Source organism: Gobio gobio (assembly GCF_949357685.1).
Source record: "Gobio gobio genome assembly, chromosome: 6".
NCBI classification, from domain to species: Eukaryota; Metazoa; Chordata; class Actinopteri; order Cypriniformes; family Gobionidae; genus Gobio; species Gobio gobio.
This window is the reverse complement of record NC_137102.1, coordinates 59096443-59121240: the sequence shown is the minus strand read 5'-3', so window position 1 is coordinate 59121240 and position 24798 is coordinate 59096443. Positions and strand designations below refer to the sequence as shown.

At 41.3% G+C, this 24798-nt stretch overlaps 1 protein-coding gene across 1 annotated transcript in view; it reads right to left on the bottom strand.

Moving 5' to 3' along the window:
- Positions 1–293: 293 nt before the first annotated feature.
- LOC307128096 (homer protein homolog 3) overlaps positions 294–24798 on the bottom strand; it is a 61497-nt gene continuing 36992 nt past the window's right edge. Inside the window, exons 6-11 of the mRNA XM_079819694.1 lie at positions 21646–21654; positions 19238–19371; positions 10920–11076; positions 2389–2496; positions 727–807; positions 294–614 (exon numbers count right to left, since the gene is read on the bottom strand). Of these exons, the coding sequence (XP_079675820.1) occupies positions 429–614; positions 727–807; positions 2389–2496; positions 10920–11076; positions 19238–19371; positions 21646–21654 (675 nt within the window). The 3' untranslated portion in view covers positions 294–428. The remainder of the gene's footprint in view (positions 615–726; positions 808–2388; positions 2497–10919; positions 11077–19237; positions 19372–21645; positions 21655–24798) is intronic.

The window sequence follows — 24798 nt, the reverse complement described above, 5'->3', positions numbered from 1 at the left end:
AATCAGGATGCATTTGAATGAAATCCAATTAATACTCAATTAATAATTAAATAATTATATATATATATTATAAAACATATAATTAATTATTATATTATAATGATAAAAAATATAATACTTTAAATGATGATTTTATTTGATCCAGAATCGTTTCAGAGAGAATTGCAATGCATTTGTGAATCCATTCCCCCAGCCCTATTGTTCACAATGTTTGACCTCTAATAAATAAAAATGAATATTTGTAATACTGCAGCACTAGTGTATCAAAAATAAAGCTTCCCCTCCTGCACTGTAACCCGCGGCTCATGTTCGTCCAGCCCTGGAGTTATTGCTACAGTTTGAACACAAAAGAAAACGAAGCAAGAAGAGTGAGGAGACACTGAGTCTCCGAGCAGAACTACTGAAGCAGAACGACTGAAGCCTGAGTCTCATTTACTGATGAGCTTGACCAGGCTCTGTCGGAGGTCGTTGAGGTCGAAGATCTTGACGTCGAGGATCTGAACGACCCTCTGCACCTCGTTCTCGGCGTGCTCGCGGTCCTCCAGCGCTGAGGTCAGGTTCTGCTCGGCGTTCTGCACGCGCCGCTCCAGCTCAGCGTTACGCCGCTCTAACTCCTGAAATCATGAGAGCAGAACATCTTCAGAACATCTTCACATCGCACTGAAGTCTGTGTAATGTTCTGGGAGTGTTTGGAGGTGTGTGTTGTGAATGTGGGGTCTTCAGCACCTGTAGTCTGTGTATGGCTTCTTCTCTCTCCTGCTCCAGCTCATGGAAGTTCGACTTCTTACTCTGGAGGATCCGGATTTCCTGAAACACATTGAGATGCAATAATATGCAAAAATGATAATATATTCAGGCGTTGCTGAAAGAGGTGAATGTGTTCTGTGTCTCATGTGCAGGAGTTTGAGCTGACTTTCAGCAAAGAGCATCTGTAGGTCAGTGGACTCTCCCCAGAGTGTGTGTGTGTGTGTGTGTGTGTGTGTGTGAGAGAGAGTTAGTGTGTGTGGGTGGGTGTTTGTCTGTGTTTGAGTGTGCGTGTGTGAGTGTAAGAGAGAGTGTGTGTGTGTGTGTGTGTGTATGTGTGTGAGTGTTTGTGTTTGAGTGTGCGTGTGTGTGTGCGTGTGAGAGAGTATGTGAGTGTTTGTCTGTGTGAGTGCTGTGAGTGTGATGGGTAGGTTTAGGGGCAGTGTAGGGGGATAGAATATGTACGGTATAAAAACCATTACGCCTATGGAAAGTCCCCATAAAACATGAAAAACATGTGTTTGAGTGTGCGTGTGAGAGAAAGTGTGTGTGAGTGTAAGAGAGAGAGTGTGTGTGTGTGTGTGTGTGTGTGTGTGTGTGTGTGTGAATGTTTGAGTGTGCGTGTGAGAGAAAGTGTGTGTGAGTGTAAAAGAGAGAGAGTGTGTGTGTGAGTGTTTGTCTGTGTGAGTGTGAGAGAAAGTGTGTGTGTGTGTGAGTGTTTGTCTGTGTTTGAGTGTGCGTGTGTGAGTGTAAGAGAGAGTGTGTGTGTGTGTGTGTGTGTGTGTGTGTGTGTGAGTGTTTGTGTTTGAGTGTGCGTGTGAGAGAAAGTGTGTGTGAGTGTAAGAGAGAGTGTGTGTGTGTGTGAGTGTTTGTGTTTGAGTGTGCGTGTGAGAGAAATTGTGTGTGAGTGTAAGAGAGAGAGTGTGTGTGTGTGTGTGTGTGAGTTTTTGTGTTTGAGTGTACGTGTGAGAGAAAGTGTGTGTGAGTGTAAGAGAGAGAGTGTGTGTGTGTGTGTGTGTGTGTGTGAGTGTTTGTCTGTGTGAGTGTGAGAGAAAGTGTGTGTGTGTGTGTGTGAGTGTTTGTCTGTGTTTGAGTGTAAGAGAGAGTGTGTGTGTGTGTGTTTGTGTTTGAGTGTGCGTGTGAGAGAAAGTGTGTGTGAGTGTAAGAGAGAGAGAGAGTGTGTGTGTGAGTGTTTGAGTGTGCGTGTGAGAGAAAGTGTGTGTGAGTGTAAGATAAAGAGAGAGTGTGTGTGTGTGTGTGTGTGTTTGAGTGTACGTGTGATAGAAAGTGTGTGTGAGTGTAAGAGAGAGAGTGTGTGTGTGTGAGTGTTTGTCTGTGTGAGTGTGAGAGAAAGTGTGTGTGTGTGTGTGTGTGTTTGAGTGTGCGTGTGTGAGTGTAAGAGAGAGAGTGTGTGTGTGTGAGAGTGTTTGTGTTTGAGTGTGCGTGTGAGAGAAAGTGTGTGTGAGTGTAAGAGAGAGAGAGTGTGTGTGTGTGTGTGTGTGAGAATGTTTGTCTGTGTTTGAGTGTGCGTGTGAGAGAAAGTGTGTGTGAGTGTTTGTGTGTTTGTCTGTGTGTGTGTGTGTGAGAGTGTTTGTGTGTTTGTCTGTGTGTGTGTGTGTGTGTGTGTGTGTGTGTGTGTCTCACCTCGTCCTTTGCCTTCAGTAAGTTCTCCAGCTCCTCCAGGGATTGAGTGAGCTCATCTTTGAGCATGTCACTGGGTCCCTGCCCACCATGAGCCTCCAGATCCGCCACCTACACCCACACACACACACACACACACACACACACACACACACACACACACACACACACACACACACACACACACACACACACACACACACACACACACACGACAATCATATACACTATTAATAAAACTTCAAAATGTATAAAAACATATTTAAAATTGAAAATATAAAAATAAATATTAAATCAAAATAATAAAAAATATAATAGTATCTCAATAATACTCTGATTGAGGTACTATTATCAATTTTATTAATCTTTTTTATATTTAAATTTGAAAGTTTTAGTCACTTTAATGCATGTTTTTGTCATTTTTATTAGTTAAATGAAATGTATAACAATGGCGGTCGATCTCTCTACACCTGAATCCTGTGTAAACACATTAATGTCCATCACACTCTGAATCCCGTGTCTCTTCCGTATGGATGTGTGTCAGAGAAACCTGTCCCTCATTTCCTGCCCATTACCTGCAGCTTCATTCACAGGAGTGTGTGTGTGTGTGTGTGTGTGTTCTGGCCGGGGTCCTTCAGGAAACAGCCTCTTATTGATATTTCAGCGATGGCAGAATGTTTTGAAGGCTCAGATGAAAGCGGTAATGACTCACTCGCTTCTGTCCGTTTCTTTACACACACAGCCTGTTCTGCTTTACCAGCTCATCTGAGGCGTAAAATCATTTTATAACTTCACTCAGACACATTATTACACAGAATCTCCAGCATAATGGCCATCATAAAGCCCCGCCGCTGACCTACATACACATTCAGTGATTATTCAGGCATTATATTTGAATAATGCAGCACAGTAAAGGACAGGAGGAACTGTGCCGGGAGCTTTACGCCGCGCTTTAACCAGGTGTGATGCCTCAGTCAATGACAAACTTAAAGTCGATCAGGTCAAATTTGATGTTTAATATACTTAGAATGAGGGCTCCTGTTATACTTTTCCCATGTTCCTCTCTCTTTAGTGTGTGATGTTGCTGTTTGAGTTCTTCTCTCTATCAGTGTCAGTGTTTCTGAACTCCTGAAACGCCTCCATTGTAGTCTTGAGTTTTCTTCCGGGAACAAACACATCACAATATTCCTCATTATAATAATTAATACGCAGAATAAAGGGGGCGGGGCCTGGTTTAGTTAGTTAGGAGTGTTTATGGTAAGGGGCGGGATATTTCCCAAACACGCTGGAAGTGCTTGACCAATCACAACACACTACTCCAGTCGAGCAATCAGAGCACAGTGTGCTTTTCAGAAGGAGGGGCTTCATAGAGACAGGAACTAAACAGAGCGTTACTGACAGACTGGGAAGAGAGGAGCCGCAACAATGGAGAATATGAGGAAATGATCAACAGTCAAGCAGGAAAACCTGCTCTAGTGCCTTTCTATGCTCCAACAGATCCGCAATATAATGGAACACACACACACACTCACTGTCACACACTCCCTCTCTCTCACTCACACACACACACACATTCACTCACACACACACACACACACACACACACACACACTCACACGCTCACACACTCACACACTTCCTCTCTCACACACACACTCCCTCTCACACACACACTCCCTCACACACACACTCCCTCACCACCACACTCTTTCTCACACACACACACACACACACACACACACACACACACACACACACACACACACACACACACACACACACACACACACACACACACACACACACACACACACACACACACACACACACACACACACACACACACACACACACACACACACACACATGTTTGTTTTTGTGAAATGTGAGGACATTCCATAGGCGTAATGGTTTTTATACCGTACAAACCGTATTTTCTATCCCCTTACACTGCCCCTGCCCCTAAACCTAAACCTAACCCTCACAGGAGACTGTGCAGTTCACTTTCTGTGAAAAAAACCTTGTTCTGTGTGATTTATAAGCATTTTGAAAAGTGAGGACATGGGGAACGTCCTCATATTTCACCTCTTTTTGTAATACCCATGTCATTATATGTCCTGATATTTCACAAAAACATGCCCACACACACACACACACACACACACACACACACACACACACACACACACACACACACACACACACACACACACACACACACACACACACACACACACACACACACACACACACACACACACACACACACACACACACACTCCCTCTCACACACACACTCACACACTCCCTCCCTCACACACACACACTCCCTCACACACACACACTCCCTCTCACACACACACACTCCCTCTCACACATACACACGCACACACACACAGAGGAGAAAAAGGAGCACCTCCTAAAGGTCTCTGGCACTTGGAGGGCCTTTAGAGGGACTGGCTTATTTTTAACCATGTAAAGTGCAAAAAAAGTTTCCCAAACGAGGGTCTGGCAGCTCCCCCTGGTGATATTTCAGTCCTCCTAACTAGGCCATTGAAAGTAGGATATTGCTGTCCTACAAACCACCCCACATCTCCCTCTCTCTCTCTCTCTCTCTCTCTCCCTCTCTCTCTCTCTCTCTCTCTCTCTCTCTCTCTCTCTCTCTCTCTCTCTCTCTCTCTCTCTCTCTCTCCCTCTCTCTCTCCCTCTCTCTCTCTCTCTCTCTCTCTCCCTCTCTTTCTCTCTCCCTCTCTTCCTCTCTCTTTCTCTAGTCCCATGAGACATGAACCATTTTCAACCACCTGGTCGCCTGTTCTCATCCCGAGGAGACGAGAGATCGAGGGCTACCTCACTCAAACACGCGTCCTGTTCTGAAGCGATAATGAGAGCACACGGTGTGAAAAGAGAGAAAAGGAAAGGGTGATGATGACAATCCCATTCGGATCGATGGAGAGTCAGATCATTTCCTGTCGTTTTTTGAAAAGCTCTCTTACCAATGCTGCATTTATTCAATCAAAAATACAGTAATATTGTCAAAAAAGACGTAACATTAGTTCTGTCAAAGTGCAACACAAAGGTAAAAGCTCATTGTTGTTATTTTTTTGGTATTATCGTACAGTATTAATGAATGACGCATTTTGGCAGTGGTTTGTGCATGTGTGAATGCCTAGACCTATCGATATATCACATAATATATGTACATGACCTCAATAATATTTTGTGATGCAATATATTGCCCATTATGTTTACACGATAATGAACGTCACCAATATTTTACTCGATTGTGCGTCATCTTGTATGTTTTCCGTTCACCGAGGTGAAAGTGGTTCTCTGGCAGTTCCTTCACACACAGAGCGGTTATCGACAGGTGAAGAAAAGCCGCCATTTGAGGCGTTACAGTGTTTTCCTGACAACTACTGACAGTTTGGAAGAATAAGCCCAAATGTACTCGATTTCAAAGCCGCAATCCCCTGTTCCGCTGCACATATACATGTCAACGCAGAATGACGAGGGTTTCACAAGGGACAATTTTTATTTACTATTTATTAATTTTTTTATTTAGGATATATTTTTTACCCTTAATTTCCATGATCTAAAGAAATAAAAGGTTGTCATTTGAAAGTGTGTAGGTCTACTTGCATTAATATGCTGTTATATTAGGATTATATATTTAGTGGCAATAATATCGTTTATCGCAATTATTTCTGGGACGATATATCGCGAAACAAAAAGTAGTTATCGTGACAGGCCTATGAATACCTGCTAATTTCTTTGCTTTTTCCGATCTCTTATATTGGGCACTTTTTGCACTTAAAGGGGCACTTCAGCACTGGGAAGATGAATGTGTATTTAAACTGGGTCAGTTATGTAGTAGAAATTATTTTTTGAATTTGGTGCCTTCTAGACTGAGAAAAGACAGAAAATGTATTTTTGTCTCATGTGGATGAAAGACAACAATTCCCAGAATGCACTTGCTTCGCTGCCCTACGAGGCCACTCCCTACACCAACATAGTTTTGATCTTCATAATAATACAATATTTACATTTACATTCTGTGTGTGAGATCTCTCCCCTGTGGGCGGGTTGATAACATGCGGAACAGCTCCATCTAGTGGCTGTAGTCTCTAGCCTCTGGCCAAAAAATCCTCCGATGATGCAAAATGACGATATTTGCGTCATCGGACGATTTTTTCCAGATATAAAATGCATAATTCTCTCGTCTCAGGGGGACATGAGGGGGGAAAGTACCATAATTCAAATATACTACCGGGTTTCTACTGATACAAAGTCTAATGCTAAATCACTGAAGTAACTTTAAATTGGCTTATTCTTACTGTTGACATTAAAAATGATGCACATGTTTTTCTGAGGGTTAAGTCACTGGTTCATTTCTCGATTGCCGTTTTGACAGTTTCCAACCGGACATTTTAGTCATATTTGCTCATTCTCTTTAGTGTATTCCCTGTTTTGATCCTGTTCTGTCATCAACATTATGTTTTAAGGAGATAACATGGTACTTAACAACCTTGATTGGAATGGCAATAAAATTCTATCACAAATTTTGGGGCGTTTTTTTCTTGGAGTGGGCGGGTTTTGGTGAGCTTTTTGGCCTGAAAATCGTGGCACTTTTAGCATAGCTTAGCATAGGTCATTGAATCTGATTAGACCGTTAGCATCTCGCTCAAAACTGACCAAAGAGTTTAGATATTTTTCCTATTTAAAACTCGACTCTTCTGTAGTTACATCGTTTACTAAGGCCGACGGAAAATGAAAAGTTGTGATTTTCTAGGCCGATATGGCAGGAACTATACTCTCATTCCTGCGTAATAATCAAGAGCTTTGAGCCGTACCATGAGTGCAGCGGCGCAATGATATTACGCATTGCCATATCGGCCTAGAAAATCACAACTTTTCATTTTCCGTCCGTCTTATTACACGATGTAACTACAGAAGAGTCAAGTTTTAAATAGGAAAAATATCTAAACTCTTTGGTCATTTTTGAGTGAGATGCTAACGGTCTAATCAGATTCAATGATCTATGCTAAGCTATGCTAAAAGTGCTAACACCAGACCCGGAGATCGACTGAATGGATTTGAAAACGGTAAAACTCAACTGTTTAACTCTAGGGGAGATGGAAAATGAGCCTATTTTCAAAAAAATTGAGTGTTCCTTTAAATATAATTTTAGCTCAAAACTCACGTTCAGACAGACGCGAGTGTTTAAATAACTTCTGTTTGTGATCCGATGTGGATTCTGATCACTGTATAAGGCAGAAATATTTATATGCCATGCAAAAAAACATTTGTACATGGTAAATATGACTGCTTGAAGAAATCAGACATATCATAGGCTATCACAATCATGTATTTATTTTGAATCGGTCAGTCCGTCGCGATCGTCTCTTTATACTGGACTGATATCCATATTTAGCTCCACATATGTCATAAAATAAAGCGCTTTCGGGAGCTTCCTCTGTTCTGTCACTGGAGAGAGTGCTAAAGCTGCTCAGGTCGTGTTTTTGTTGGAAATTATGTAGTGGTTGTTCTTTCTAAATGTGATAAACTGTCCCGTGACTACAAATAAACAGAAGCGGACGCGACGTGAATAAGTATGTCCTCTTCTTTTTGGTGAAATAACAGTAAATACCACTTTATTTCTGTGTAATCTCGACTAATTAATTAATGTAAAACTGGTAAAACATTGATGCTTGGGTTTTAAATCTTTAAGTAAACAACAAAAATGCCAACAAACGGGCGCTATATCATGCTCGTTTGGAGATCTCGCTATAGTTTCCAGTGGTTTCTCTCTGATTAGTTTTCTGATAAAACATACATTTGTTGGTGAAATGATGTGTTTGTGTGGGTTTTGGGCTTAGTGCTACACAGAGGTGGACAGTAACTAAGTACATTTACTTGAGTACTGTACTTAAGTACACTTTACTTGTATCTGTACTTTACTTGAGTATTATTTTTTTGGGAAACTTTGACTTGACTTGACTTGAACGTGATCATCTCTGAGCTCCGCCATAACTTCCGCTAAGTGAGGTCAAAATACGAGCGTGGTCATAGATGTATATGTAGATGCCTCATTAGCGCTCGCACGGATCAGTAAAATGAGGCATCTACAATCGATATATCTATGCCCACGCTCGTATTTTGACCTCACTTAGCGGAAGTTATGGCGGAGCTCGTAATGAAAATACTTTCTCTCAAAACTTTGTTTTGTCTCAAATATTATTATTTTTTGCTATTGGTATGAAAACCTTTTCATTAATCGCATTAATTATCGCAGGCTATACGTCTGTGATAATGAAGGGGAAATTGCCCCGGTTGTCAGTGAACTAACGTTACAAAACTAGTGAAAACTTCACTTACAGTGAAACTATCTAAATCAAAACATTCATTTGGCATTTGATTTAAAAATAGTATATAAACCAGGTGAGTTTGCAAGTTTACCTAGCATGATGGCTATAATATAATACACACTCATTCCTGAATATGAGTGCTATTTTTTAACGTTTAATCTTCAGTGATGCTGAACTTGCTAAGCCAGCTGTGTGTCATCATCTTACCCAAACATTGGAGTGTCCGTGCTCAACACTGCTAGCCATAAGGCGGAGGCGGTATCATGCAGGTGAACCGAACAATGGTGTAATGATTCAGTTCGACTCCCAAGACAAGACGATGCTCACCCGACTGGCCAATAGGAACGTGGCCCCGCCCATGACACAATTCTCACAGTGAAATCAAAATCTGACACGAGAGCAAGAAATTGCATCGAGAGCAAAGAAAAGCGTTTCGAGAGAAACAGGTTTTTTTTTAGAGAAAATGTTTTCACACTGATAGCAAAAATATATATATTTGAGAGTTTTTTCAAAGTATTTTGAGAGAGATTTTTTTTCTCAGAAATAATTAAAAAAAATTCAAATGTATTTTCTTTAATGTTCTATGAGAAAATACTTTCTCTCAACTTTTTTTTGTCTCAAATATTATTATTTTTTGCTATTGGTATGAAAACCTTTTCTCTCAAATATTTTTTTTTCTCTCATGAAATGCTTTTTTGCTATCATTGTGATAACTTTTTCTCTCAAACTTTTTTTTTTCTCTCGGATCATTTATTTTATCGCATGTAATAAAGACACAAATCTATCTCCATAAAGGTGAGGTACAATTCATATTTCTATATTAAATAACAGTCATTTGAAAACTTTCTGTGGGACGCAAGTTCACAAACAGTGCGTGTGAATCACCGCGTGTGCGCGCTCTCTCTCCCTTTCAAAATGCTCAAATGGCTTCACATCAGCCATCGCATCTAAAATCGAGCTGCCCAGTTGACACAGGATTTACCACTTTGCACAATCGAGGCAGTCACTAAAGTTTATCATTTGCATTTATTTTTAAGTCTTGCCAGTGTTCAAACCGCTCAGCACTCGCACGCACGGTCTGGAGAGACACACACACGCGCGCGCGCACACACATACACACACACACACACACACACACACACACACACACACACACACACACACACACACACACACACACACACACACACACACACACACACACACACACACACACACACACACACACACACACACACACACACACACACACACACACACACACACACACACACACACACACACACACACACACACACACACACACACACACACAGGCACACTCTCACACAAAAGCTTGCGAGTACAAATTGTGCTGAAATGGTCAGATACACACAAATATATGTACTAAATGACCGTCTTGACGAATGTGCACGTAAACCCCGTCGTGACTCGCGAGTGAACGTTTGTGTAACTGTAACCGTGTTCGCTCTTAAAGTGACAGCTGTCGAATAAACTGCTGCTGTCTCTGAGTTTCTCTGTCTTGTGTTGATGAACCTTTATGACACTCACTGCTCTTGAATGACTAACTTTTGCAACCTTAAGTGTAAGGATTAATCTAATTTAATTTATTCAGGGAAGACCAATATAAATTTACATTTGATTTCTTATTAAATGTCTTTAGTATTTCTTACCTCAATACTAATGTTAGACCTACCTGAAAAATTGTTTTTAAAAACAAAAATGCACTGCATGATCAAATATTTAGGTGAGATAATTATATACATTTATTATATACATTTATTTGGGACCTAAAGTAGCCTTAAGTTATCTCATTTTCTAAAATAAACACATGGTGGTTCTTCAAGATCTTGACTCAGTTAATTTAGAGTTTCATTTCTACAAATGGTGCAAACTCTGCAAGATTATAGATAAAAGATTGCCATTCCCCTGCCATTCTGTGATCGGCAATCGGCAGATCATGATCTTGGTGATCGGTAATCGGCCCCAAAAATGCTGATCGGAGCATCTTTAGTACGAAGAACTCTTATATGCCAAAAGATCAAGGCAAATGTGGTATACAAAAATGTCATCACCCCTTTAATACTTGTGTTCTGGGTTTCTCTTGCAGGTTCAGCCCTTTCCGTGTTACATCCGGTTTCAAAGCATCTTATATTTCTATATTTTCACCTGATCTCGTAATCTCTCGGTCTCGTCCTGATACGCCGCCAGCTGTTTCTTCCACTGCTCCACGTTGGCGTTGGCCTCATGCAGCGCGGCCATGAGTTTAGAGTTACTGTCCTGTAGGGTGAAGAGCTCGGCCTCCAGATTCATCTCACAGATGGACCTGAAAGAGAAACACTCAGAAGATTCAATGCGTCTGACCATTTTAACCCTGATGCCATGTTGAGATCAATATTTAGTAACCTCTGGAAATCGTGCAAGGTTTGTGCATGAATTGTGTGCTCTTGTGGAGGTGGAGCGCCGCCCCATGCAAATGTTCTTGACTGGTTACTTTTACAGGATAAACATTCAGACGCTCTCCATAGCAACCCTTTGAGAAAAGAGCCGACGGGGAACACAAGAGCAAATGGGATGAGATTTGAAGGACTTGTTGATTCATGCATGTGTGTGTGTGTGTTTGTGTGTGTGAGTGTGTGTGTCGTGTGTGAGTGTGTGTGTCTCTGTGTGAGTGAGTGTGCGTGCTTGTGTGTCTCTGTGTGTGAGTGAGTGTGTGCTTGTGCTTGTGTGTGTGTGTGTGTGTGTGTGTATGTGAGTGAGTGTGTGTGCTTGTGTGTCTCTCTGTGTGTGTGAGTGAGTGTGTGTGAGTGTGTGTATGTGTTCGTGAGTGAATGAGTGTGTGTCTCTCGGTGTGTTTGTGGGGAGGTGTGTGTGTGTGTCTGTGTCAGTGAGTGAATGTGTGTGTATGTGAGTGAGTGAGTGAGTGAGTGAATGAGTGTGTGTCTCCGAGTGAATGAGTGAGTGAGCGTGTGTGTGTGTGTGTGTGTGTGTGTATGTGTTAGTGAGTGTGAGTGAGTGTGTGTGTGTGTGTGTGTCTCTGTGAGTGAGTGAATGAGTGAGTGAGAGTGTCTCTGTGTGTGTTTGTGTGAAGGTGTGTGTCTATGTGTGTGTGAGTGAGTGAGTGAGTGAGTGAGTGAGGGAGTGAATGAGTGTATGTGTGAGTGAATGAGTGAGTGAGTGAGTGAGCGTGTGTGTGTGTGTGAGTGAGTAAATGAATGAGAGAGTGTGTGTGTGTGTCTCTGAGTGAATGAATGTGTCTGAGTGTGAGTGTGTGTGTGTGTGTGTGTGTGTGTGTGTGTGTGAGAGAGAGTGTGTATGTGTGTGTAAGTGAATGAGTGAGTGAGTGAGTGAGTGAGTGAGTGAGTGAGTGAGTGTGTGTGTGTGTGTGTGTGTGTGTGTGTGTGTGTGTGTGTGTGTGTGTGTGTGTGTGTGTGTGTGTGTGTGTGTGTGTGTGTGTGTGTGTGTGTGTGTGTGTGTGTGTGTGTGTGTGTGTGTGTGTGTGTGTGTGTGTGTGTGTGTGTGTGTGTGTGTGTGTGTGTGTGTGTGTGTGTGTGTGTGTGTGTGTGTGTGTGTGTGTGTGTGTGTGTGTGTGTGTGTGTGTGTGTGTGTGTGTGTGTGTGTGTGTGTCTGCAGTCGGAGAATCGGGCTTCCTCGGCTTCCGAAAGAAACCTAGCGGAAAGCTGGACACCAGGGCTACGGGATTCGGAGTACGTTCGGATTGGCCCGATCTGAATGACTTGTGCAGCAACAATAATATACAGTTGAACTGGGCACATACTGGCGGGGAGCAGGTGAACATCAGCCATGCACAGATTATGGATCTTAATGTGTATGCTGAGGCGACTCTTCATCACGGTAAGAAGCTGAACAGCCGGACGTGCAGGTATGAAATCCTTCAGTACTTTCAAACACAACAGCGCGATTACTGGCTTAACCTGCGCCTTCAAGGAAAGCTGGCATGCTTGCAGAGCGCGGACCATACAGTCTCTCACTCTGCGTTACAAAACTCAGCCGTAAACGACGGTATCCTAAAGTTTGTTATTAAAGCCAGGCTACAAACACTCCCGACCAAATACAATCTTTCCCTGTGGTTTCCAAAACATCACGAACCATTCTGCTTACTACACCGAGATAAGATCATGGAATCTACAGCGCACATAATGAACGGATGCCCTGCGTTCAAAGGACTTTACATCGCGCGCCACGATCGCATCGTAAACACAATAGCTCAAGAACTGCGCAAAGTTTCTGGACAAAGTGCAATACACGTAAATAAGACTGTTCAAACCAGCTGGTTCTCAAACCTGAACGATAATATCAACTTTCTTAAAAGTGCTCTAAGTGAACACCCAAATACTCCAGACATTGTAGTCATTGATGAACTTTCTAAAGATATCGTGATTCTAGAAGTAGGCTGTTGTTTTGATGCTTACATGGACTTGTGTTTTTCTGAGAAAATGTTGTTTTTCTGAGAAAATGTTAAAGTACCAGCCGTTAACAAATGCTATGGCAGTGTGTGGCTACAGGACCAAACTAACTGTTCTTATCTTGGGTAGCTTAGGGCATGTGCACAGATTATGTGTCCGAGGCTTGCAGATTGCTGGACTGAGTAAAAAGAGCTCTAAGCAAATAGCCAGATATTGCTCTGTTTCAGCAATCATAGGCAGTCTGCATGTTTGGAGAAGACGATGTTATCTTTACCCATAGCCCATTGACTGATGTGGTCGGGACTGTTTACATTGTCTGTATTGCCAGGTTAAACATGATAAGCTCTTTATGAATATTTGGATGCTGTGTTGCTTTAATCAGTATTTGTCATTCCAAATAAAATAATTAAATGTGTGTGTGTGTGTGTGTGTGTGTGTGTGTGTGTGTGTGTGTGTGTGTGTGTGTGTGTGTGTGTGTGTGTGTGTGTGTGTGTGTGTGTGTGTGTGTGTGTGTGTGTGTGTGTGTGTGTGAGTGTGAGTGTGTGCGTGTGTGTGAGTGTTTGTGTGTGTGTATCTGAATGTGTCTCTAATGGTAGAGCCACAGATCCTCGAATCTCCCAATAATAAGACCACACTCTGATACTATGTTTGGAAAGGAAATGACACATTCTACAGAGACCCTGAAGGGACATTGTTGACATAAAAAACATTTAAATGGTGGTTATAGTAAAAATTTGTTTGAGTAAATTCAATATACATAAAATAATATGTATGTGATATGTTATAAAGTGCATATGTTTATTAAAATACTCCTCTCTAGTGTTTATGGACAGTGAATGGATTTCCTGAGGTAACTCTAACGTTACAGGACACTGTTTATAAGCTATAAAAACGAGAAATCAATATTCAGCTGACATGTTTACCTGCTCTAGTTTATCCACATTTATCCTAACCCATCCAATACTTATATGTGAATTTTGGGATATCGCATAAAAAAATGCTGGATGGAAAGCCAAGATGCACATAAATTCTAAAAAACTTGCGTGCTTAATTGAGGTGGGTTGTTTATTCGATATAAAAGACGTGCAAATACTATGATGGATACACATTTACTGAATAAATCCCTGAATAAATCCCTTGATGTGTAACAAAAAAAAACTCATGATGATGTGATAGGCTAGCCTGGATGCCAGCCGAATTTAGCCCCGCCCACAATTTTTTTTGCTCTGGCAATTCGGTCTGGACTCGCTCCATAGAGGAGGAATTATGCCCGAACAGAAACTGTTCGGACCAATGAAATTGTCAGGGCGGGCTTTAGACGATGATGGACAGATGATAAACAGTAACGTTATCATCCACGTCATCGAAGGCTCTTGGGTTGAATTTGCTCTCATCCTAAACGGAGAACTTGTTCGTATATGCATTCACCTTCACTATTTCTCTCAGAAACGATGATCGTGTTGGTAAGTACTCTGTGTATCCTTAAATTATTTTATTACTGGCAAAGATCGTTTACACTCATCTTTTTCTTGTAACGTTACTTAATCCAGCGTGCGTGCAGACAGGGTTTCCAAGTGTTTTTGCAATGTCGCGCACAATTGCTACTCAAAACTATAGCCCAAAACAATAACTTTCCGGGGGGTTCTCCGGAAAAAAAATGGCGTTTGGTTGGCAAAATATGTTATTTTGGCATGGTTGCCTGCTAAAATTCGCATTCCTGGGTTTATATAATCACATAATTGGGGTCGCTTCAACCCGCGGACATGGAGAAAAACACGGACTTGGTAACACAGTGCAGTTGAGTTCTGTTGACATTTGACAACTAACATTACGCGTCGCTCCGTTGCTCTGATTGGTTGTGGGTCTATCCAATTGAGGTCTTTCCTGGCTCGGTTGAAACACGCCCCATAATCAAAGCTCAATGGAGCGGTACCAGACTCACATTCTGACTAGAATTGAGTATGGCCACGCCAGGCTAGTGATAGGCATGACAGCTGGTTAGTCCAGTCCAATGATGACCACCAGAGGGCACTCCTCCCCAGTCCTTTGCCACTCCATCATGAACTACATTTCCCATAAACCTTTGCCTGAACTCATTATCATGTGATTACATCCACCTGCGTGTCATTCACTTGTTAATGCTAGGGATGTGACGGTGAGGAAATTTCCCCACCGGTTAATTGATGTGTGACAACACCGGTAATACCGGTATCACCGGCGGAGGCTTTTAAATCACTAATTCTATCTAACCGAAAGTAAGATGCACACGACCGCTCTGAACTGAAAACGCGCCAGTGCGCACACACCGTGAATGACAGCTCGTCTGTAAATGCGCGCTCTGTGAGGCCATGGGTGCGTCTCAATCAGTTCCCTAGTTCAGTAGTCAGGGCACTGACCAAGCATTGATCAGTCTATGATTGAGATGCACGCCATGAATGAATAACAGTTCGTCCGTAAAGCCTTGTCTATACTCGGTGCGCGCGGCAAAAATAAATGTGCGTAGTCAGCGTAGCGCGGAGGCTCGCACTGCGGAGCCAGGCGAAAGTAAACAATACGCGCTCTGTGCGGCCGTGCACATTTTACTTTCGGTTTTGAATTAGCGCCAATTCGGCTGCGGGTTGCTTGAATTGTGGGTCCATTAGCCTATTATGTTGAATGAAAAACACAACAACAAAACAAATGACAAACTCCCTTAAATAGGCGCTTTTACGTTTCGCTTTGAAACCAAATCTTCCGCGATCATCTCAGTCAGCTCCTCACTCTTAAATCTGATGAATGACTCCTGCCGCTGCCGAGACTCACGGTCGGATCCTGCTTTATTAAGCAGATACGTTCAGTTTTTATTTGTATTGTCTGTTCTCTAACTGAACTAAATTATTTTATTACTATAAAATAAATCAAAAAGACGGTGGGCGGTGCCACGGTGGGCAAGTGATGTAACCGGTGTTGAGTCTGGACACCGGTAACACCGGCAACACCGACTATCGTAGCAAGCCTAGTTAATGCCTGTTAATGTAAACCCTGTGTTTTCTCTCACTTTTTGCGAAGTCTTGCTAGTGTCACACTGCATTTCTGAGCACTCCCTCATTTCCCATGCCATGGTTTATGGTCTTGTTCTCCTGCCCGTTTCTCTGGATTTCCCAGTTTGCCTGTGTCTATTAGTGATGCAAAGTCCGATTCATTTCCGTGAACCGGTTCTTTCGGACAGTTCGGCTCAATGAACCAGTTCATTTAGCTGATTATTGCCTTTCATTCACTTAAATTAATGGTGTTTGTGGTTACAGTTTAATTCGAGGATCCTTTATGTCGGATACGAATGACGATTATTGAGTAGCCTAGACATTCAAATGTTATTTCATAACAGTAGTCATAATAAGCATATTTGTAGGACGCGCCTCAGACTTGCTTCGCCAACTCAATCATCAGAATCCTTGTAATCCTCGGCAAACTTCGACAGATGTTTAAACCGGCTCGTTTGGTTTCTTTTGAGTCCTCGGTAATCTTCGGCAAACTTCGTAAAATGTTTGAACGACTCGTTCGGTTCCTTTCGAGTCCTCGGTAATCCTCTGCAAACTTCAACAGATGTTTGAACCGACTCGTTCGGTTCCTTTCGAGTCCTCGGTAATCCTCGGCAAACTTCGACAGATGTTTGAACCGACTCGTTCGGTTCCTTTTGAGTCCTCGGTAATCCTCTGCAAACTTCGACAGATGTTTGAACGACTCGTTCGGTTCCTTTTGAGTCCTCGGTAATCCTCTGCAAACTTCGACAGATGTTTGAACGACTCGTTCGGTTCCTTTTGAGTCCTCGGTAATCCTCTGCAAACTTCGACAGATGTTTGAACCGACTCGTTCGGTTCCTTTCGAGTCCTCGGTAATCCTCGGCAAACTTCGACAGATGTTTGAACGACTCGTTCGGTTCCTTTTGAGTCCTCGGTAATCCTCTGCAAACTTCGACAGATGTTTGAACGACTCGTTCGGTTCCTTTTGAGTCCTCGGTAATCCTCTGCAAACTTCGACAGATGTTTGAACGACTCGTTCGGTTCCTTTTGAGTCCTCTGTAATCCTCTGCAAACTTCGACAGATGTTTGAACGACTCGTTCGGTTCCTTTCGAGTCCTCGGTAATCCTCGGCAAACTTCGACAGATGTTTGAACCGACTCGTTCGGTTCCTTTTGAGTCCTCGGTAATCCTCTGCAAACTTCGACAGATGTTTGAACGACTCGTTCGGTTCCTTTTGAGTCCTCGGTAATCCTCTGCAAACTTCGACAGATGTTTGAACCGACTCGTTCGGTTCCTTTTGAGTCCTCGGTAATCCTCTGCAAACTTCGACAGATGTTTGAACCGACTCGTTCGGTTCCTTTTGAGTCCTCGGTAATCCTCTGCAAACTTCGACAGATGTTTGAACCGACTCGTTCGGTTCCTTTTGAGTCCCCGACAAACTTCGACAGATGTTTAAACGACTCATTCGGTTCCTTTTGAGTCCTCAGTAATCCTCTGCAAACTTCGACAGATGTTTGAACCGACTCGTTCGGTTCCTTTTGAGTCCTCGGTAATCCTCTGCAAACTTCGACAGATGTTTGAACGACTCGTTCGGTTCCTTTTGAGTCCTTTGTAATCTTCGGCAAACTTCAACAGATGTTTGAACCGACTCGTTCGGTTCCTTTTGAGTCCTCGGCAAACTTCGACAGATGCTTGAACTGGCTCATTCGGTTCCTTTTGAGTCCTTGGTAATCTTCGGCAAACTTCGACAGATGTTTGAACCGACTTGTTCGGTTCCTTTTGAGTCCTCGGTAATCCTCTGCAAACTTCGACAGATGTCTGAACCGACTTGTTCGTTTCCTTTTGAGTCCTCAGTAATCCTCTGCAAACTTCGACAGATGTTTGAACGACTCATTCGGTTCCTTTTGAGTCCTCGGTAATCCGCTGCAAACTTCGACAGATGCTTGAACGACTTGTTCGGTTCCTTTTGAGTCCTCGGTAATCCTCTGCAAACTTCGACAGATGCTTGAACGACTTGTTCGGTTCCTTTTGAGTCCTCGGTAATCCTCTGCAAACTTCGACAGATGCTTGAACGACTTGTTCGGTTCCTTTTGAGTCCTCGGTAATCCTCTGCAAACTTCGACAGATGTTTGAACCGACTCAAGTTCCTTTTGAGTCCTTTGTAATCTTCGGCAAACTTCAACAGATGTTTGAACCGACTCGTTCGGTTCCTTTTGAGTCCTCGGTAATCCTCTGCAAACTTCGACAGATGCTTGAACGACTTGTTCGGTTCCTTTTGAGTCCTCTGCAAACTTCGACAGATGTTTGAACCGGCTCGTTCGGTTCCTTTGGAGTCCTTGTAATCTTCGGCAAACTTCAACAGATGTTTGAACCAACTCGTTCGGTTCCTTTTGAGTCCTCGGTAATCTTCGGCAAACTTCAACAGATGTTTGAACCGGCTCGTTCGGTTCCTTTTGAGTCCTCAGTAATCTTCGGCAAACTTCAACAGATGTTTGAACCAACTCGTTCGGTTCCTTTTGAGTCCTCAGTAATCTTCGGCAACCTTCAATACATGTTTGAACCGACTCTTTTGGTTCTTTTTTAGTCGGAGGTGCTACTTCGGCTTTTGCGTCTTACATCAAAAACCTGGAACTAAAGTTCGATTCAGTTCGATTAATGAACCAGCTCATCCGGTTACTTGCTGAGAACCGGCTCAAAAGAACAATTCGTTCAAGAACCGAACATCACTAGTGTCTAATTGAACATCATCGCTTTGGTTAATGATTTCGGCCCTCCAAAATGGTTCCAGCCGAATCAGAAAAATAATATTTTGCTGAATATTTTTGGTCTGTGCATCAATAGCTTGCCTGTGCAAAATTCAGCGCCATAATGCAAGTGTAATCGTTCAGGAAACCTGGATTTAGAGGCATTTTATAGGCTCTTTCAGGCAGGAAATGGCCATTATAGTGTGATAAATGGATGTTACACACATTCTTCTCAGCTATTCCTCCACACACACGGATGACGGCCTCTAAGATGGACAGAAGGCGCTACATTAGCATGAGCGCAGCTGAAGCCTTACCCCTCTGAGAGCATCTTTTTAATGCGCTCCTTCTCTGAGGACAGAGTAATATCAGCGCTCTGGCTCCTGAAGAGCTTGTCATCCGGTCCGTTCACACACATCACTGGAGGAGACTGCAGCTCGTCACACAGGTCCTACAACACACACACACACACACACACACACACACACACACACACACACACACACACACACACACACACACACACACACACACACACACACACACACACACACACACACACACACACACACACAGAAGAAAACCGTTATCACATGAATCCAGACACACACTGACAGCTCAGCGTCTGTCAGGCTTCAAGGTAAACCTGTTTAATACAGACAACTGAGTGTTAAACTAAAAACATAACTTATTACATTATAAGTAAAAAGAAAAAAATGACTAAGTGGCTCAGATTATTATTATTATATATTGTTGGGTGTACCTATGAATTACTGTTGATCCTGAATGTTTTTTGCATGTAACTGAATTTTTTTTTTTTTTAATGTTTGGCATATTATGAACAAGATATGTCACAGGATACTAATATTGCTATATTATAATTGTAAAAATACACTATTATATGACTGATATAATAAAACTGAAACAAGGCAACAGAACTGAGTGATACAGCCAGAATTTAGTCAGTAATGTAATAAAATTATAAATATATAAATCGTATATTTATTGTATGTATGTGTGTACTATATACACCGATCAGGCATAACATTATGACCGGTGCAGTGAATAACACAGATGATCTCTTCATCACCCATATATTAGGCAGCAAGTGAACATTTTGTCCTCAGAGTTGATGTGTTAGAAGCTGAAAAAATGGGCAAGCGTAAGGATGTCTGTTTACCTACCCCTAACCGATAAACATTTATTATTAAACATGTTAGATGCTTTATTTCCACTTTTCTAATATTTTCTTAATTTTTAATGAAAATAAATGCCTTTCCGATCTGATATGTGATGGGAAGAGGGAGTAGAGTGAGTTCGGCAAAAGGCGGATTTGAACCTCGGTTCGATTTGCGTCAAAACTTGATGCTTTGCAGCTCTCAATAGAAAGATAGATATAGATATAGATACAACTTTATTGTCATTGCATAGTACAGGTACACAGCAACGAAATGCAGTTTGGCATCTACCAGAAGTGCAAAATGTAGCCTAAATATATAGCATATTTACAATGATATGGTGATTTTACGTTTAGCAAACAAGACGGTATATTTGTACTTAATGTAAATGGCATCTACTCAAGTAAAATTTTTCTGAGAGGACCCACCCACAGTTTTTTTGCTTCCGACGCCCCATATATATATATACACTATTTGTACTTTTCAAGACTGTAACCCCATATTTAGTTCAACTATGAGTAAAAGAATAAACCATTAATGTCACCATGAAATCAAAAAGGACAATTCTTATTTTTCATGGAATATTGCAGTATTGATTATAAATGATTTATCCGCGCACAGTACTTTTTTTTATATTACGCATATTATGCAGTAAATTATGCATTACAATTAACTCACCCTAAACCAAACATTAACAGTAACTCTTATAGTAAGTACATGTAGTTTATTAATATTACTCAGTACTTATTTGAGTAAGTACAATGAAGCTTCGTCACTTTAATGTAAAGTGTAACGATTTTTATTTAAAAAAATTGTTAAATTCATGTGCCTCATAATCTTGGATAAGAATCACTTCCCGTTCCCTGTTGCAGCGACATCTCTGAAGACGAGGGCGGGGCCACCTGTCACTCACAATAGCAAACCACAACCATCCAATCAATTCCCCACGGACAAGCCCCGCCCCACATTTGTTCTTGTTTGGGAAGCGTTTCACTCGGATATACAGCACAATAGGGAATAAAAGACTTCAGTTTCATGCCGACTTTATAATACTCATAGATGTAGAGCAGTAATTTGAATATTGAAGGAGGTGCATCACTACATGATATGTCTATACGGGGTACAATCCTGGTGTCTTGAGCCTGAGCTGGGTAAATCCGAATTAAAAGAGAAAAATGCATACTTTTAAGCACAAATGGCACTGTTGATAAATGACCCAGATTTCAGTAGGTGAGTTTGAAATGCATAAAAAAAGCCTTGCTCTGAGCAAATTCACTATAAGGAGCAGAACCGCAGGTATGAAATATAGCTAGTCTATGGTAAAGGGGAAAAACCCTTTCTGTCACATGTAGAAATGACCTGATTCTTGCTCCTGTAGTGGCAGATGATGCTACAGGGTTCACCGTGGGAGTAACTTGACTGTGGAGCTCATGGGACACGTGATGTGTGTGTTATAGTGTGATAAAGCACAAACCCCCTTTTCTTATATCCCTGAACCCTATGCAAAAATCTGAGCTGTGCTGATGTTGAGCGAATGTCAAACTCACCTGAGAGAACTGACAGCATCCGGATTGAAAGCGTGTAGAGAAAACGATAAAAGATACAGGCATTTACATCATTTATCATGACCGCATTTATCACATTTCACACACTTGTGGTATAAGAAACATTCAGCACCATTCAAATTCATTCAGAACTAGATATTGAATTGAATACAATAAGTCAGTATGTTATAGTGGTTGGAGGCCATTGTTACACTTGAAAATATATTATACAATTTATGTCAAATAAATATATCACTGCTTTAATACTTGTCAAAAAGCTGTCAAAAATAACATTTAAATTAAGGCAAGCTTTCATGTGAAATAATTTTAAATGATATATGTAGACCAGCTGCAGCGTTTAACCATAAAAACTTTTGGTACTTAAAAATACCTGAGATTATATAAAATATATATAAAATAAACTTAAACTTATTTATTTTCAGCTAGTTGCCAATGCAACATTTCTCATGTTCCTTTACTTTAAATGTAATCCACTGTAAAGATGATATGATTCATAAGTTTTTGCAACATGTTTTTACATTGCTTTAACTCATTAATATATAAAAAAGTAGAAAATTACTTATAAGTTATACAAGATTCAACTTATTTTATTATCAAGTCCGTTTAATGTAATTTTTGTGTTGAAATGACTTAAACACCCAAGTTGATTTTACTTAAACATTTAAGGCAGCAACTTCTTCTTAACAGTGTAAAAAAAATTTTTTTTTATAAAAAGTATAATTCTGTAATAGTATAGCAGTGATGCAAAAAATAACTTGATAATTAAGTCAATACTTAAGTCTTGCTACATCCTTAAATTAAATAACGATTTATAAACATTGTTACACTAGTAGGTGGCGACACGTGACTGTTAAAAATGTATATGTCATTGAATCATTCATTAAAGAGATTTGTTTAAAAACGCTGATTCATCCAGTTATGAAAATAAGAGAAGTCTTTATGAGTGAGTCATTGAATCATTCACTCAAGAGATTTGTTCATAAAACGCTGATTCATCCAGTAATGAAGTTAAGTCTTTATGAGTGAGTCATTGAATCATTCACTCAAGAGATTCTTTAAATAATGCTGATTCATCCAGTAATGAAGTGAAGTCTTTATGAGTGAGTCATTGAATCATTCATTCAAGAGATTCACAAAAAATGCTAATTCATCCAGTAATGAAGTGAAGTCTTTATGAGTCATTGAATCATTCACTCAAGAGATTCATAAATAAAATGCTGATTCATCCAGTAATGAAGTGAAGTCTTTATGAGTGAGTCATTGAATCATTCACTCAAGAGATTCATAAAAAAATGCTGATTCATCCAGTAATGAAGTGAAGTCTTTATGAGTGAGTCATTGAATCATTCACTCAAGAGATTCATTAAAAAACGCTGATTCATCCAGTAATGAAGTTAAGTCTTTATGAGTGAGTCATTGAATCATTCACTCAAGAGATTCATTAAAAAATGCTGATTCATCCAGTAATGAAGTGAAGTCTTTATGAGTGAGTCATTGAATCATTAATTCAAGAGATTAATAAAAAAATGCTGATTCATCCAGTAATGAAGTGAAGTCTTTATGAGTCAGTCATTGAATCATTCACTCAAGAGATTAATTAAAAAACCCTGATTCATCCAGTGATGAAATGAAGTCTTTATGAGTGAGTCATTCGCTGCATCCCAATACTATCCATACTAAATTATATTCGAAATTAGAATTAGTATGTCATAAATCGTAGTATGATGAAAAGAGTATTCAAAAGATACCCGGATGGTCTACAATTTCTGGTCAGAATCCGAAGTAGAAGAACACTCTAACGGCTGATATTACCCAAAACCCATTGCGAGTTGGACGAGGATTTGATTAGAACTACAAACGTGGATAAAAAGTGTTAAAAAACTACAAACATGACGGATGTGCGAGTCCAGCGGTTAAGTAGAGAGGTTTAGGTAAAGGGGCTTGAGTGATCAAATGCGTGATCAAAAAACAGCACCTCACAATAGCGTGAGTTCGGTTCTAGAATGGGGTTGTCACTCCTGTAAATAAATGAACTGTGTGTGAACGTAACCGTATTAAGGACTCAAATACAGGACCGTATTCTGCTGCTGTGTGAACGTGGCCACTGAGTCCAAGAGAAGCCTAAAATGCCTATTTGCTAATAGCAAACCAAACTCATTCTCAAAATTCAGATGTGAATCTTGATTGGTTCTAGATGGCAGGTGTCACTCTGGTTTGTAACCAAACTGTGTGTGAATGTCCCCATGTTTAGCATTGATCTTGTCCTCTCAGATTCTACATAATGAGAACAGATGCTGATAAAAGCGAAACTGAATCAGAACAAACGGGTCGAGAGGTCTGTGTCACTCTGACTGCTTAATGGCACATCAACAGCCTGTTGACCTGAAAAGATGAGCATCATACGAGAAGACAGACGCTGGCAGAGAGTGAACAGGACAGCTCCGGATAATTTTATCACTGGCCTAGTTCTCCTCTCACTTCCCAGTGAGACGAATGACCCAGCTCATCCTGCTCTCTCTCTCTCTCGTGAGGTGGGTCTAGGATTACAGTAACTCTTCGTTTACCACAAAATATCTGTGAGAAGCAAAGCAGAAACTGCATGAAAATTAGTCAGCTTGCCTGTGCCCAAACTACGGTGTTCTAGGCAGTTGCCAGGGCGTTGCTATGCAGCTGCTGAAGTGTTGTTAGGATGTTGCAATGTGGTTGCCAAGGAGTGGCTTCAATGCATTGCCATGCTACTTGAATGTTGGGTTGTTACCAGGGCGTTGGTAGGCAGCTGCTGAAGTGTTGTGAGTGGTTGTTAGGATGTTGGTGTGTGGTTGCTAATGAGCGGCTTCAATGCATTGACAGGCTTTTAGAATGTTGGGTGGTTGACAGGGCGTTGCTATGGAGCTGCTAAAGCATTGCAAATTGTTGTTAGGATGTTGCTATTTGGTTGCTTAGGAGTGGCTTCAATGCATTGCCAGGCTGCTAGAACATTGGGTGGTTGCTAGGGCATTGCTATGCAGCTGCTGAAGTCTTGCAAGTGCTTGTTAGGACGTTGATATGTGGTTGCTAAGAAGTGGTTTCAAAGCATTGCCAGGCTGCTAGAATGTTGGGTGATTGCCAGGGCGTTGCTATGCAGCTGCTAAAGTG